Below are 13,782 nucleotides of genomic sequence, written 5' to 3' on the forward strand. Positions count from 1 at the left end.
TGGAAGAATATTGCTCTTCATCATATGTTGTATTCTGTCTATTTCTTTATCATGTTTATCTGTAATTATATATGTTATATACATGTTTATGGTTAATGGACCCTACTATAAGTACTTTGGTCAATAAATTCTACTCTATACTGATAAACAGCACACCTGCAGATAATTTGCTAGTTGCAGAACTGTAGCTTTCTGCCAGAGAAAATTTGGATTATTAAAGCAGAGAACTACAGATCCATACTGAGAACTATCTCTATTGGTTTACTCAGATATTCCTTATGGTTATAAAGAAGCTCCTTACCCTGGTTCTCCTAACCAGACCCAGTCAAGTTCTGCTGGGAATGAAGAAAAGAGGGTTTGGTAAAGGCAGATGGAATGGATTTGGGGGAAAGGTGGAGAAAGGAGAAACCATTTTAGAGGCTGCAAAAAGGTAAGAATCGATGTTTTTGTTATTTTTTTTAGGTCAATTGAGTAAACTCAGGTGACCTATTGCTATCTGTTTTCGTCCGTTGTACAAAACCAAAACCACTAAAATTAGTGCAATCTTTAAAAATCTTCTTCTTTACTCCTGTACGTCAAGCAGTCAAACTGTTGGTATGATTGTAATCAGCATTGAGTCCTCTACCAAAATTGTGAAATTCATGGCCCCAGGGTCAGGGGTTCTGGTGTTACGGTGGGGCTATATAGATCATATAGTTAAAGTTCATTATTTCTTTGAAAATCTTCTCCTCTGCTCCTGGGTATTAAACATATTAACTAAGTACATAGTTATGATGACCAAGAGTGTCTCTTTAAAAATTGTGAATTTCATGGCCCCTGGGTCAGGGGTTCTAGTGTTAGGATGGGGCTCTATTGATTACTGTATTTCACTTTTTATTCGCGAGAACTTTATTTTCACGTACTTACGTGAGACAGTGTGCTCGCGAAAATTTAATTCTCGCATATAATAGTATTCCTTAAGATTATATAGATAAGTAACAATCAGTCTTGAAAATTTTGTCTCGCTTATCAAAAGACAATGACTATCTCGCGAAAATAAGGTGTCGTGAAAATTTAGTGATCAACAGTATATAGTGAAAATGCATTAATTCCTTGAAAATATTCTCCTCTGCTTCTGGGTATTAAACAAAATAATTAAATACATAGATATGATGACCAAGAGTACCTCTTTAAAAATTTTGAATCTCGTGACCCCTGGGTCAGTGGTTCTGGTGTTAAGGCGTGGCTTTATTGATTATATAGTGAAAATGCATTTTAATTCTTGAAAATCTTCTTCTCTCCTCCTGGGTATTAAACAAAATAATTAAGTACATAGTTATGATGATCAAAAGTACCTCTTTAAAAATTGTGAATTTCATGGCCCCTGGGTCAGGGGTTCTGGTGTTTGGGTGGGGCTCTATTGATTATATAGTGAAAATACATTGATTGTTTGAAAAATTTTCTTCACTGCTCCTGGGAAGACCAATGAACTATGAACATAGTTATGATTAGGAAGGATGCCTCTTCCAAAATTGTCAATTTCATGGCCTTTGGGTCAGGAGTTCTGGTGTTATGGCGGGGCTTTATTGATTATACAGTGAAAATGCATGCATTCTTTGAAAATATTTTTCTTTGCTCTTGGGTATTATGCCAATGATCTAAGTATATATATTTATGATGAAGAAAGGTGCATCTAGCAAAATGGTTAATTTCATGCCCCCTGGCTCAGGGGTATCGGGGGAGGGGGGTGTTACATAGTCTGAAAATAAATGAATGCTTTGAAATCTGCTCTTTGGTATTAATAAATCATTTATGATGAAATAAAATTTATGATAAGATTTCCACAATTTTGATATTTGTGCTTCCTGTTTGGTCTTGGACAACTGGTTACAAAGTGGAAATGCATTTTTTCATTATTACTCTAATCTACCTCTGGGTATTAAGTAACTAGAGTAAGCATGCTTAGTATATAATTATGATAAGCAATGGTAATTGGGAATTTCAATTACCTGTGGTTTAAAACACAAACCAAATTCAATTGTTTGAAAGTTGTTACATGATATTCAGGTGACCTATAAGGCCCGTGGGCCTCTTGTTAAAGCAATTTCTTGAATAATTTTTTAAAACAGTTCTTTTGAATTGAGGGTTTACCAGTGATTGTTTAATTGCCTTTTTCCCCTTTACCACTATAAAAAAACATTGACCTTTATTAGGTCACCTGAGTAAACTCAGGTGACCTATTGCTATCTCACTCATTCTCAATATAAGGGCACAAATGCCTCTCTGATTTTTTAAAAAATGAAGTTCAAGATAACAATTTTTCTATCAATTACGTTAGAAAGAAAGTATATGAAGATTTTGTTTCCAGGTTTTTTTTCATCAAATTTTAATACATGGAATAATGACAAGACGGTAAAGTAGAGGGTGATTTTATTCAGAAATGTAGCTTGAAATGTACGTTACTCTTTCTTCAATGTCCAAAAAGATATGTATAAAAAAATGTAGTCATTAAAATCACAATTTGAATATCTCATCTTAACACCAGTACATCCTACCAACTCTGTCAGCAACATATTTCTCGGCATACGAACGTGCGTTTGATTTTTCCTTTCAAAAAACACAGGTTACTTTTTGATCCAGATGTATCAAAACATTTTTTTAAATATATGCTTTAAATTCTTCTCTCTGTTTTGTTTAGAGCGATCAGTTTAGAATCTTGTCATTTTCTATAGATAGTGGAACTTAACATGTACATGTAGTAAAATTATATTTTGTAGTTACTGTCTATTTTAACATATATCCATGCCGATTTAGACAACTACGTAAATGTAACGTACATTTCAAGATATATTTCTGTTAAATAAAAAGCTTAAAATTCATCTAAAAATTCATAGTTTTGTTTCAGTTTATTCCAAAAAAGATTCTCTATTTAATCACATTGTGTTATATGTCACAATCATCACTATAAAGACACGATTGCCTCAGAATATGAGTAGGTAACGTACATTTCAAGCTTGTAATGTACGTAAATTAGTAATAAGAAAATATTGGGAAAAAAAAACAATTATTGACACAAAAATCATTTCAACGAAGCGTTTTAACGCAGTAATATAAGAAATAATATGGTAACAAACGTGGTTATTTGTCATCAACTACATGAATGTCACGTCACTTCGGTAACGTTCATTTCATATATTATTGGGGAGTCCCCTCCATCTCAGTTCATTACCATTCTTTTGTGCTGTTTCGCTGAAATTGACACCGGTCGTAGCCTAGTTACTTCTACCTGTGTGCAAGGGTACAGACAAAAAAAGAGTCAGACGTATTTTGCTATGATCTAACAAATGCTTGTGTTTGGCCATTGAAACTTAACATAAATCTATTCCGGATATATCCATCGACAGTCTTGTTAACAATTTCATTTTAATAGTATGTTGCAACATCGTTTGTCATAACACAAACATACATAATTTTCAGCAGATCTGGAAAAATATAACCTAAAATGCAATGATTCAAACAAAACTGAGTATTGTGTGCCTTTCAGTATTTGAAATGTACGTGACCGTCTTGTGTTCTGGATTCATTTGTTTTGTTTCTTTTTCCTTTTTCTTTTTGTTTCGTTTTGGGTTTTTTTTTTTTTTACTAATTATAAACCTATGAATACCTTGTTTTAAAATACCAACAACAATTAAATTAATATTGACGAAAAGTCGCATATTAAAAGTAAACAAACTGCAAAATGGTTGCTAAAGATGAATTTAAGACACATAGAAATAAATTTTCTAGCAAGTGGTAACAGTCCACCACATTTACGAGGATTGGGGTGCATTTAGATGGATTTATGTGGTCATTTGTGAAATGGATTGTAACGATAATTTTGTTTCGCTTGTGTAAACGCAATTAATTGACTAAATAATAAAAAAAAATGTCAGTTAGAAATGCGCAAAATGTACGTTACCATTCGTAACGTACATTTCAAATATAAAAATCAATTCTCTTCCACAAGCGTACGTTAGACACGCAATATATTGATACTATTTGAACTTGCATATCATAAGAAATGCATCATACAGGTTTCATATTCAGAAATATATACCAGATATCAAAATTATATTACATATAATTGACCTTAATATATTTTTTTTTCCTCAGTAGAAACGTTTCTTTTCATTAATTTTGGGATTTAGCCGACCTCCAACCTTTGAAACTTTACTTTGTGTACACATTCGAGTGTGTGAAAGTATGAGAATACATGAAAATTCGTGCGAGATTCACTTAATTCGAATTTCATGGTAACGTACATTTCAGTCACGTACATTTCAAATGATCACTTTTCATGTAAAAAATAAGTTTTAATTGTGTTAAGCAAAACGTCTTTGCCAGTTTACAGGATACAAGGGGTTGCTTATTCAGAGTCGTCTTATATTTTCTACTTAATATATATTCATAATGGAAGAATATAGGTAACGTACATTTCTTTCTTATCTCTACGATTGAAAATGTCTTTCATTCCGTAAACATATTTATAAAAGTTGCTCAAATTGTTCAATTTCATGTTACATTATCTATGTAGGAGTAATTAACCCTTTGAAATTTCAAATTTAGCCCATCAATAAATAAAGGAGAACAAAACTATCAGGTGTATAATCTTTGTGTTTGCTTGTAATGTGGTTAAAATAGAATTAAGCGACAGGGACATTGCACAATAAAAATTATTTATTATCACAAAGAAAATGTATTTATTGTTATGAAAAGAAGTATATATGATACAAGGTTTAGCTTATCAGAAAATTTTTACTTGAGAATCAAAACTATATATTACACAGAGGGGATTCAGCATAATATTTGCCTCGGCGACAGTAACGTACATTTCAAATAGGCTACTATATTTGAATTTTGAACTCCTTAAATACCCTTTCAGATCGATAATTATATGAATTCTTATTCATTGTTATATGACTATTTATAATGTTGATTTAAAAAATTACATCAGTGGTATTTCTTCTAAATGAAAACGAGGCGACATTATTTGCGCCCTTATATTGAGAATGGGTGTCTGTTTTTGTCCGTCGTCATACGTCGTTCGTAAACTTTTGAACATTTTTAGCTTCTTCTCTGGAGCCACTGAGCAAATTTCAAGCAAATTTGGTATACAGCATCTATGGGTAAAGGGGAACAAAAATTTTGAATTTCATGACCCCCTCTAACCCTGGGGCCTGAGGAGTGGGGTCAAAGCCACTAAAATTAATGCAATCTTTAAAATCTTCTTCTTTACTCCTGGACATCAAGCAGTCAAACTGTTGGCGTGATTGTAATCAGCATTGAGTCCTCTACCAAAATTGTGAAATTCATGGCCCCTGGGTCAGGGGTTCTGATGTTAGGATGGGGCTATATATATCATATAGTAAAAGTGCATTATTTCTTTGAAAATCTTCTTAGCTCCTGGTTATTGATTATATAGTGAAAATGCATTTATTCTTCAAAAATCCTCTCCTCTGCTCCTGGGTATTAAATAAACTATCTCAGTAAATAGTTATAATGAGCAATGTTCTTCAACTATACTTGTGAATTGTATGGCCCCTGTGTCAGGGGTTTTGGTGAAAAGGAGTGGGGGGTGCTTTTTAGACGGAGGCTTAGCCTCCGCTCTATTGGTACCGCTCAGCTGCGGCGGAAGGGATTTTGCGATCGCCATCTAGCGGCTAATCACGTTAACTTTGATTAGCTTGGTCCCCCGGCTCATCCTTTCCAAGGCAGGAGTACATGAAGCAAAACAGTGACAGGGAACCAGGCTAAACTTTGATAAACTGGCCTGCCTGTCTGATATCGGATATGTGCTGTATACAGACAGGTGATCAGTAATGTTTAGAGTCCGCTGCTGACACGCTCATTGGCTGATAAAAACTCTCGCTGACATAGAATTTAAATTGTCGGGGAAACCAAAACAGATCACCAAGTGCAGTTCTCTGCATCTGCTTTTGATGCAATTAATCTTTTCCACATACAATACATAATTCTTTTTTTTTCTCATGGACCTATAATTATCTCACACCTTTCACCTCACCTGGGGGATTTTAATTAGTTTGCGAAGGTCCTATCACATTAATACCCTACATTACCTAGATAGAAGAAATCTGCATCATTGTTTCATTGAAACTGACATATTTTAAATGTTCACTCACTGACTCAGCAGAGAGCTGCGGCTTGTCTGTTTATAGCTCTGCTGCATCTATTTTTAGAATTCCTTATCACATGTTTCAGAAGTTAGATGGGACAAACTGACCCACATGTTTCTATGTTTACATGACCAAAACCAAAACAGTGGCTTGAATCTTACTTTGTGGTGTAAATTTAGTAATATTATGGCTAACCTGTGCAAAAAAGGATGCAATAAGATAAGATAAGATAAGATATGTTTTATTACTAATTCAGTGCCCAAATGAGCATAAAGAGTACAAACTTACAAGAGAAAGGCCTAATATATAGTTGACAGAAAAAGGAAAAACAAAACAAAAGATTTAGACATACATGAACCTATACAAACATGTACATAAAATAGACATATGACTCATCAATGTATATATACATATGTATCATATTGTGGTATGGGGCATCAGTATTTAGGCTAATGGCAATTAATTAATGTACATGCATTTTTGAACTTATAATGTTTATAAGACAGATAGAGAAAAAAAAATGCAAAGTACATTAGTAGTAGAGACTGAAGTACACATGAATTGAATAATTATGTATATCCTAACATTTTTACTTTTATCATTTTTTAATGAGATTTTTTCTCTTAATAAAAGATTTGGATAAAAAGTCACATAGTTTAAATAATATATTGTGATCTTCATTTGCCATAATCCATAAAAATTTTTGATTGTTGGACAGAGTGTTGAAATTTTTATAATTGTCACTTAAAAAGTTAAATAAAACTTTCCTTTCTTCATAATATAAAGAACAATTTGTAAGGAAATGGATTTCATCTTCAATACAATTTGAATTACAAAGAGTACATGTCCGTTGACTTCTTTCTAGAGGGATCTTGCAATAAAACAATGTTGTCATGGAATCTGCAATAGTGACTCAAAGTATGCCCACAAAAAATATATGCAAGGAGTTGAATTTATTAGATTTCCCAAACCTTGGATAGATATTGAAAAAGTGTCAAGGATGGGTGAATGCTTGTAAACGGTTCATTGGCGGATCCAAGGGAGGGGGGGGTCCGGGAATTGGAAGCCCACTTTATTTTCTGTTTAGTGGAGAGAGAGAGAATGAAACGTTTTCCGAGAATAAATAAAAATACATATATTTGTACGTCTAACTTATGTATTGATTAGATAGATACTCACACATTAATTTTCTTCCACTCACTTTTCTTTCAAATGATATGATTAAAACGGTTCTATATTATATGAACCGTTTTAATCATATCATTTGAAGGAACTAACATGCAACTCTTTGTTTTAAACCCAACCCGCACCCACCACGATTTTTTTTTTCAAACTCCAAAAGAAAATTCTTTGTACTCTTTGGAAATGCTGCAAATCCATTCAATTTTAATTAAGGCTTCAGCAGTTTTTTTTATTTTTTCTTTAAATTCGGACTGGGGGACCAAAGAAATAAATGGACGTAAACAGATATTATTTACCGAAACCTAAGATCTTCCATACGTGTGTGTGAATCTTTGCTTGAGAGTGTGTATGGGGGGGGGGGGGTTATATGGACAGTACAACCCTGGAACCCCTCTTTCAAGAGTGGCTGGATCCGCCTCTGAAACGGGAAGGATTTTCAACGAAAATGGGTATTATCCGTAAATTCGCGTATAATACTGGATATTAGGGTGTCGTTGAATCCACAATATCTAGTCAAGGCGGTGTAATCACTTTATAAAACTTGAACAATGGGATGGCATATTTTGCAGAGTCAACTTTCACCTAGATGCAAATGTTTCTAAAGGTATCACCAGTCAAATAAGAATTTGGAAGTCAGGATTAATGCGCACTGGACAACAAATACCTGTAGAGCTTAGTACATTTCAAGATCTGCACCCAAACAGGCGTTTGTTCTGCTTGATATTTTTCATAATGTTGGAAATATTTGGATCTTCTTTATGTTCATACCCAACACAACAGAACTATTAATTAAAAGTTGAATGTGCATGTAGATCTATGCATTGTTATATCTGAATGCTTGTATCTCAGCTCCTTTTAGTCCTGAAGAGTTAGAGATACTAAAGTACTTTTTGGCTTTTTCACATTTCAGGAAGCTCTTACCACGAGTCACTAAAGAATTGAAATTGATATAGTTTATTGCAATTAGATTGGTTTGTCCTTTTGATGAAAAATAGGAATTCAGTAAATTACATAATTAAAAATTAGACCACGGTAACATAAATGAAGAAGATGTGTTTGTGTAACACTGTTGCCCCCCCCCCCCCCCCCCCTATATATCCCTTACCATTCAAAAGTCATGGCCAAGGTTAAAGTTTTTTCAGAAGTATAGAATATCGAAGGTCAAGGTCAAAAGGTCAAGTTTGTTAATATCCAATGAAAAGTCTTTCCACACAAAAAAAAGATATATGAAGTATTAATGTCCTGGTATCTACTTTTCAAAAGATATGGCCAACTACCCTTAGGCAAATGTTAGGGTCAGAATATGAATAAAAAATTCCCAAAGAGACAAACAATCATGTTCATTCCAAGCCTCCGTCTATCAGTACTTTCAGTACTTTGATTTGATTATATAGTGAAAATACATTAATTCTTTAAAAATCTTCATCTTTGCTCCTTGTTATTAAACAAACTAACTAAGTATATATTTATGATGACCAAGGGTGCTTCTTCCCAAATTATGAATATTACGGCCCCTAGATTGGGGGTTGTGGTGTTAGGATGGGGCTTTTTGATTATATAGTGAAAATACATTGATTCTTTAAAAATCTTCTTCACTGCTCCTGGGTATTAAATCAATGAACTATGAACATAGTTATGATGAGGAAGGATGCCTCTTCCAGAATTGTGAATTTCAAGGCCTCTGGTTCAGATGTTTTGGTGTTAGGATGGGGCTCTAATGATTATATAGTGAAAATGCATGAATTCTTTGAAAATCTTTTTTTTTTGTTCATGGGGTTTATGCCAATGATCTAAGTATATATATTTGTGATGAATAGAGGTGCTTCTAGCAAAATGGTTATTTTCGTGCCCCCTTGGTTGGTCATGGGTATCAGGATGGGGGGGGGGGGGTATATAGCCAAAAAATAAAATATGCTTTGAAATCTGCTCATTGGTATTAGTAAATCATTTATGTTTAAATAAAATTTATGATAAAATTTCCAAAATTTTAAAATATGTGGCCCCCGGGTCAGTGGTTCCTGTGGGGTCGGATGCACAACTGGTTATGAATTGGAAATATATTTTCTCTTTGTTACCCTGAACAACCTCTGGGTATTAAGAAACTAGAATAAGCATGTTAAGTGTATAATTATGATAAGCACTGGTGCCTCTTTCAAAATTGTGCATTCCATGGCCTCTGGTTTAAAACACAAACCAAATTCAGTTGTTGGAAAGTTGTTACATGATACTCAGGTGACCTATAAGGCCCGTGGACCTCTTGTAATTTATAAGAAAAACTATGTATTAGTTGATGTAGCAAGTATTGCTGATTTCTGGAAAAATCTAGAGAAGACACACATATTTTACAAGCATTACTTTTATTTCTTTAAGAGAACTTTTTGAAGAATCAAGTCTGAAATCTGACAGTTTGACAAAGATTGGAATAATTGATTTTGAATTTGTTGGTGATCCACAAATATTAGAAGTCCACATTTTCACTTCAACTGAATTTGAGGGAGAACCAACAGAAAGCCCAGGTATGCAACGATGTTACTGAATGTTTTTTTTTTTTTAATTTTGCAATTGAAGATGTGCTAAGGAAGTAAAGTAAAATTTTGTTCCCTTGAACTTTATAGGACCTAGAAAATTAAAACTTCCTAGGATTCGAGGTATCGGGGGTAAAATACTTAAAGAATAAGTGGTTGGGACTTCAAAATGACTTGATATATCCATAGTATTTAACATATCTATGTTTGAAATATCTAAGTTCAATTATATTATCTTTTACTGCCAAAGTTTTTATCTCAAGAAGGAATAAATTTACTTGATGCAAATTTTAAAGCCACATGCTTTTTTTAAGCATTTTTAATCTGAAGAAGGAATGAATTTATTTGGATCAAATTTTAAGGTCACCTACGTCATTTAGATGACCTTTTGCTATCATTCACAAATTTAAGAGTAAGCAAGATTTATCTGTAAAACTAGTGCACATGAACTTATTTTATCCAGATTTGGTAAACTGCATCTATCAGTCCGCTCTCATTGTTCTGTACAGAGTTTAAGAAATTGAACAAATTCGTGGAATGATAACTGTTTTTGTCAAAAGGGCATTAGCTATGTTATTGATAATATTTACGATTCATCATGTGCGTTCAATTTTTAAAGTCTGTACACACACCACTGAGCACGGACTGGCTATATACTGTGAAGGGCGTTTTGCTTTTGAACATTTCTGTTATAAATTTTCTGGATTTTGGTTTTAGCATTTTTCTTCAATTCAAATCTGTGTCTAAGCTCCTTTAAAGTTCATTAGTAATCTTAAAAAATAGCACAAGCATCTTGGAAACCGTCCTTTTTTCATGGAAAACCAGCAGGCATTTTTTTTAGCTCACCTGAGCCGAAGGCTCAAGTGAGCTTTTCTGATCAAAATTTGTCCGTCCTCTGTCGTTGTCGTCGTCGGCGTAAACTTTTCACATTTTTATCTTCTTCTCAAGAACCACTGGGCCAATTTCAACCAAACTTGGCACAAAGTATCCTTGGGTAAAGGGGATTCAAGTTTGTTCAAATGAAGGGCTACGCCCTTTTCCAAGGGGAGATAATCATGAATTTGTTAAAAATTAATGGCATTTTTAAAAAATCTTCTTCTCCAGAACCGCTGGGCCAGGAAAGATGAAACTCATGTGGAAGCATCCTCAGGTAGTGTAGATTCAAGTTTGTTCAAATCATGACCCCCGGGGCAAGGGTGGGGCCAAAATGGCCGACCCAAGTTTTACATAGGAATACATAGGAAAAATCTTTAAAAATCTTCTTCTCCAGAACCACTGAGCCAGGAAAGATGAAACTCATGTGGAAGCATCCTCAGGTAGTGTAGATTCAAGTTTGTTCAAATCATGACCCCCGGGACAAGGATGGGGCCAAAATGGCCGACCCAAGTTTTACATAGGAATATATAGGAAAAATCTTTAAAAATCTTCTTCTCCAGAACCACTGGGCCAGGAAAGATGAAACTCATGTGGAATCATCCCCAGGTAGTGTAGATTCAAGTTAGTTCAAATCATGACCCCCGGGGCAAGGGTGGGGCCAAAATGGCCGACCCAAGTTTTACATAGGAATATTTAGGAAAAATCTTTAAAAAAGCTTCTTCTCAAGAACCACTGGGCCAGGAAAGATGAAACTCATGTGGAATCATCCTCAAGTAGTTTAGATTAAAGTTTGTTCAAATCATGACCCCCGGGGCAAGGGTGGGGCCAAAATGGCCGACCCAAGTTTTACATAGGAATACATTGTGCATAGAAAAAATCTTTAAAAATCCTTCTCAAGAACCACTGGGCCAGGAAAGATGAAACTCATGTGGAATCATCCTCAGGTAGTGCAGATTCAAGTTTGTTCAAATCATGACCCCTTGGGCTAGGGTGGGGCCAAAATGGCCGACCCAAGTTTTACATAGGGATATATAGGGAAACCTTTTAAAATCTTCTTTTCAAGTACTTCAAAGCTATGATTAGTGATATATATATGGAATCATCCTCAGGTAGTGTAGATTCTAGTTTGTTCAAATGAGGAACGCCTGGAGGGGGGGGGAGTAAATTCAAGCCCGATGTGCTCAGGTGAGCGCTGTGGCCCCTGGGCCTCTTGTTATATTTATGATAATTTTCCCCCAAACTGTAAAATCCATGACTTCATTTGCAAGCAGGGTCCAAGTCCTTGGTTGGGACTTAGTCTTCTTTTCTCAAAAATCTTTTTATTGCTTAAGGATGTACAGCAGGATTTTTAGCTCACCTGAGCCGAAGGCTCAAGTGAGCTTTTCTGATCACATTTTGTCCGGCGTCCGTCTGTCCGTCTGTCTGTCTGTCCGTAAACTTTTCACATTTTCGACTTCTTCTCAAGAACCGCTGGGCCAATTTTGATCAAACTTGCCGCAAAGCATCCTTGGGTGAAGGGGATTCAAGTTTGTTCAGATAAAGGGCCACGCCCTTATTCAAGGGGAGATAATTGAGAATTAGTGAAAATTTGGTGGTATGTTTTAAAAATCTTCTTCTTAAGAACCACTCTGCCAGGAAAGTTGAAACTTATGGGGAAACATTCTCAGGTAGTGTAGATTCAAGTTTGTTCAAATCATGTCCCCCGGGGGTAGGGCGGGGCCACAATGGCCGACCAAAGTTTTATATAGAAATATATAGGAAAATTCTTTAAAAATCTTCTCAAGAACAAAAGTGCCATAATTGCTCATGTTTATATGGAAGCATCCTCAGGTAGTGTAGATTCAAGTTTGTTCAAATCATGACCCCGGGGGGTAGGGCGGGGCCACAATGGCCGACCAAAGTTTTATATAGAAATATATAGGAAAAGTCTTTAAAAATCTTCTTCTCAAGAAAACAAAAATGCCAAAATTGCTCATATTTATATGGAAGCATCCCCAGGTAGTGTAGATTCAAGTTTGTTCAAATCGTGACCCCCAGGGGTAGGGTGGGGCCACAATGGCCGACTAAAGTTTTATATAGAAATATATAGAAAAATTCTTTAAAAATCTTCTTCTCAAGAACAAAAAAGCCATAATTGCTCATATTTATATGGAAGCATCCCCAGGTAGTGTAGATTCAAGTTGTTCAAATCATGACCCCGGGGGGTAGGGCGGGGCCACAATGGCCGACTAAAATTTTATATAGAAATATATAGGAAAAGTCTTTAAAAATCTTCTTCTCAAGAATAGCAAAGCCATAATTGCTCATATTTATATAGAAGCATCCTCAGGTTGTGTAGATTCAAGTTCAAATCATGACCCCCGGGGGTAGGGCGGGGCCAAACTTTTGGATTTAAAGTTTTCAATAGTAAACCAATTACTACTTTTTCCTAGCCACAATGCTCGGGTGAGCGATGTGGCCCATGGGCCTCTTGTCTTTTCATGGTAATGATAAACAATTAGTGCTCAATTAATCATTCTCTGGTGAAGGTTTTAGGTCCCAGAGTGAGAAGTGTGGGAGCTAGGACTATCTAAATTTTTGGAACTTGTGTCCAATCCCTTTGACATGTTGTCAATAAAATATGTTCAAAACAGAGTGAGAAGTGAAATATTATTGAAAAAGCTTAATTTCATAGAAAATCATCACCTTCTGACATATGGTAAACTAATGAAGTTTAAAAAGATGTGTTTTCTCCATTTTAAAATTCTGGAATTTTATTTTTCCTTTGGTGTTCTTCAGAGATGAGGCCTAAGTGGTTTAATGTTGAGGACATTCCTTTTGACACCATGTGGCCAGACGACATCCTCTGGTTTCCACTGTTTTTAAGTGGGACAAAATTTCGAGGATACTTTCTTTTTGAAGGACACGATAAATTTCTAAATTATACACTTGAGGAAGTGGATGAACTGCCAACTTAGTTGGAGTGTATGTGCATGATAAAATTTTTTAACAAATTTTAGTTAAAGAACTCTGTTTGGACTCAGCTGTTTTACACATGTTATGGTGTA

The 13,782-nt window shown here is 35.0% G+C and overlaps 1 protein-coding gene across 1 annotated transcript; it reads left to right on the forward strand.

Annotated features, from left to right (window-relative positions):
- Positions 1-273: 273 nt before the first annotated feature.
- LOC134271799 (oxidized purine nucleoside triphosphate hydrolase-like) lies at positions 274-13,776 on the forward strand. The gene is made up of 3 exons (XM_062754024.1): positions 274-430; positions 9,705-9,850; positions 13,514-13,776. The coding sequence occupies exons 1-3, from the start codon at positions 279-281 to the stop codon at positions 13,690-13,692; spliced, it is 477 nt and encodes a 158-aa protein (XP_062610008.1). The 5' UTR covers positions 274-278; the 3' UTR covers positions 13,693-13,776.
- The last annotated feature ends 6 nt before the right edge of the window (positions 13,777-13,782 follow it).

This window comes from Saccostrea cucullata, unplaced genomic scaffold (genome assembly GCF_032062105.1).
Source record: "Saccostrea cucullata isolate Sc308-1 unplaced genomic scaffold, CSIRO_AGI_Scuc_v1 ctg14996, whole genome shotgun sequence".
NCBI classification, from domain to species: Eukaryota; Metazoa; Mollusca; class Bivalvia; order Ostreida; family Ostreidae; genus Saccostrea; species Saccostrea cuccullata.

Excerpts from the sequence above, each read along its gene's own strand:
- LOC134271799 (XM_062754024.1), top strand. The coding sequence starts at position 279 with ATGGTTATAAAGAAGCTCCTTACCCTGGTTCTCCTAACCAGACCCAGT. Across the intron at positions 431-9,704 it reads ATTTTAGAGGCTGCAAAAAG|AGAACTTTTTGAAGAATCAA; the intron begins GTAAGAATCGAT and ends TATTTCTTTAAG. Across the intron at positions 9,851-13,513 it reads AGAACCAACAGAAAGCCCAG|AGATGAGGCCTAAGTGGTTT; the intron begins GTATGCAACGAT and ends GGTGTTCTTCAG.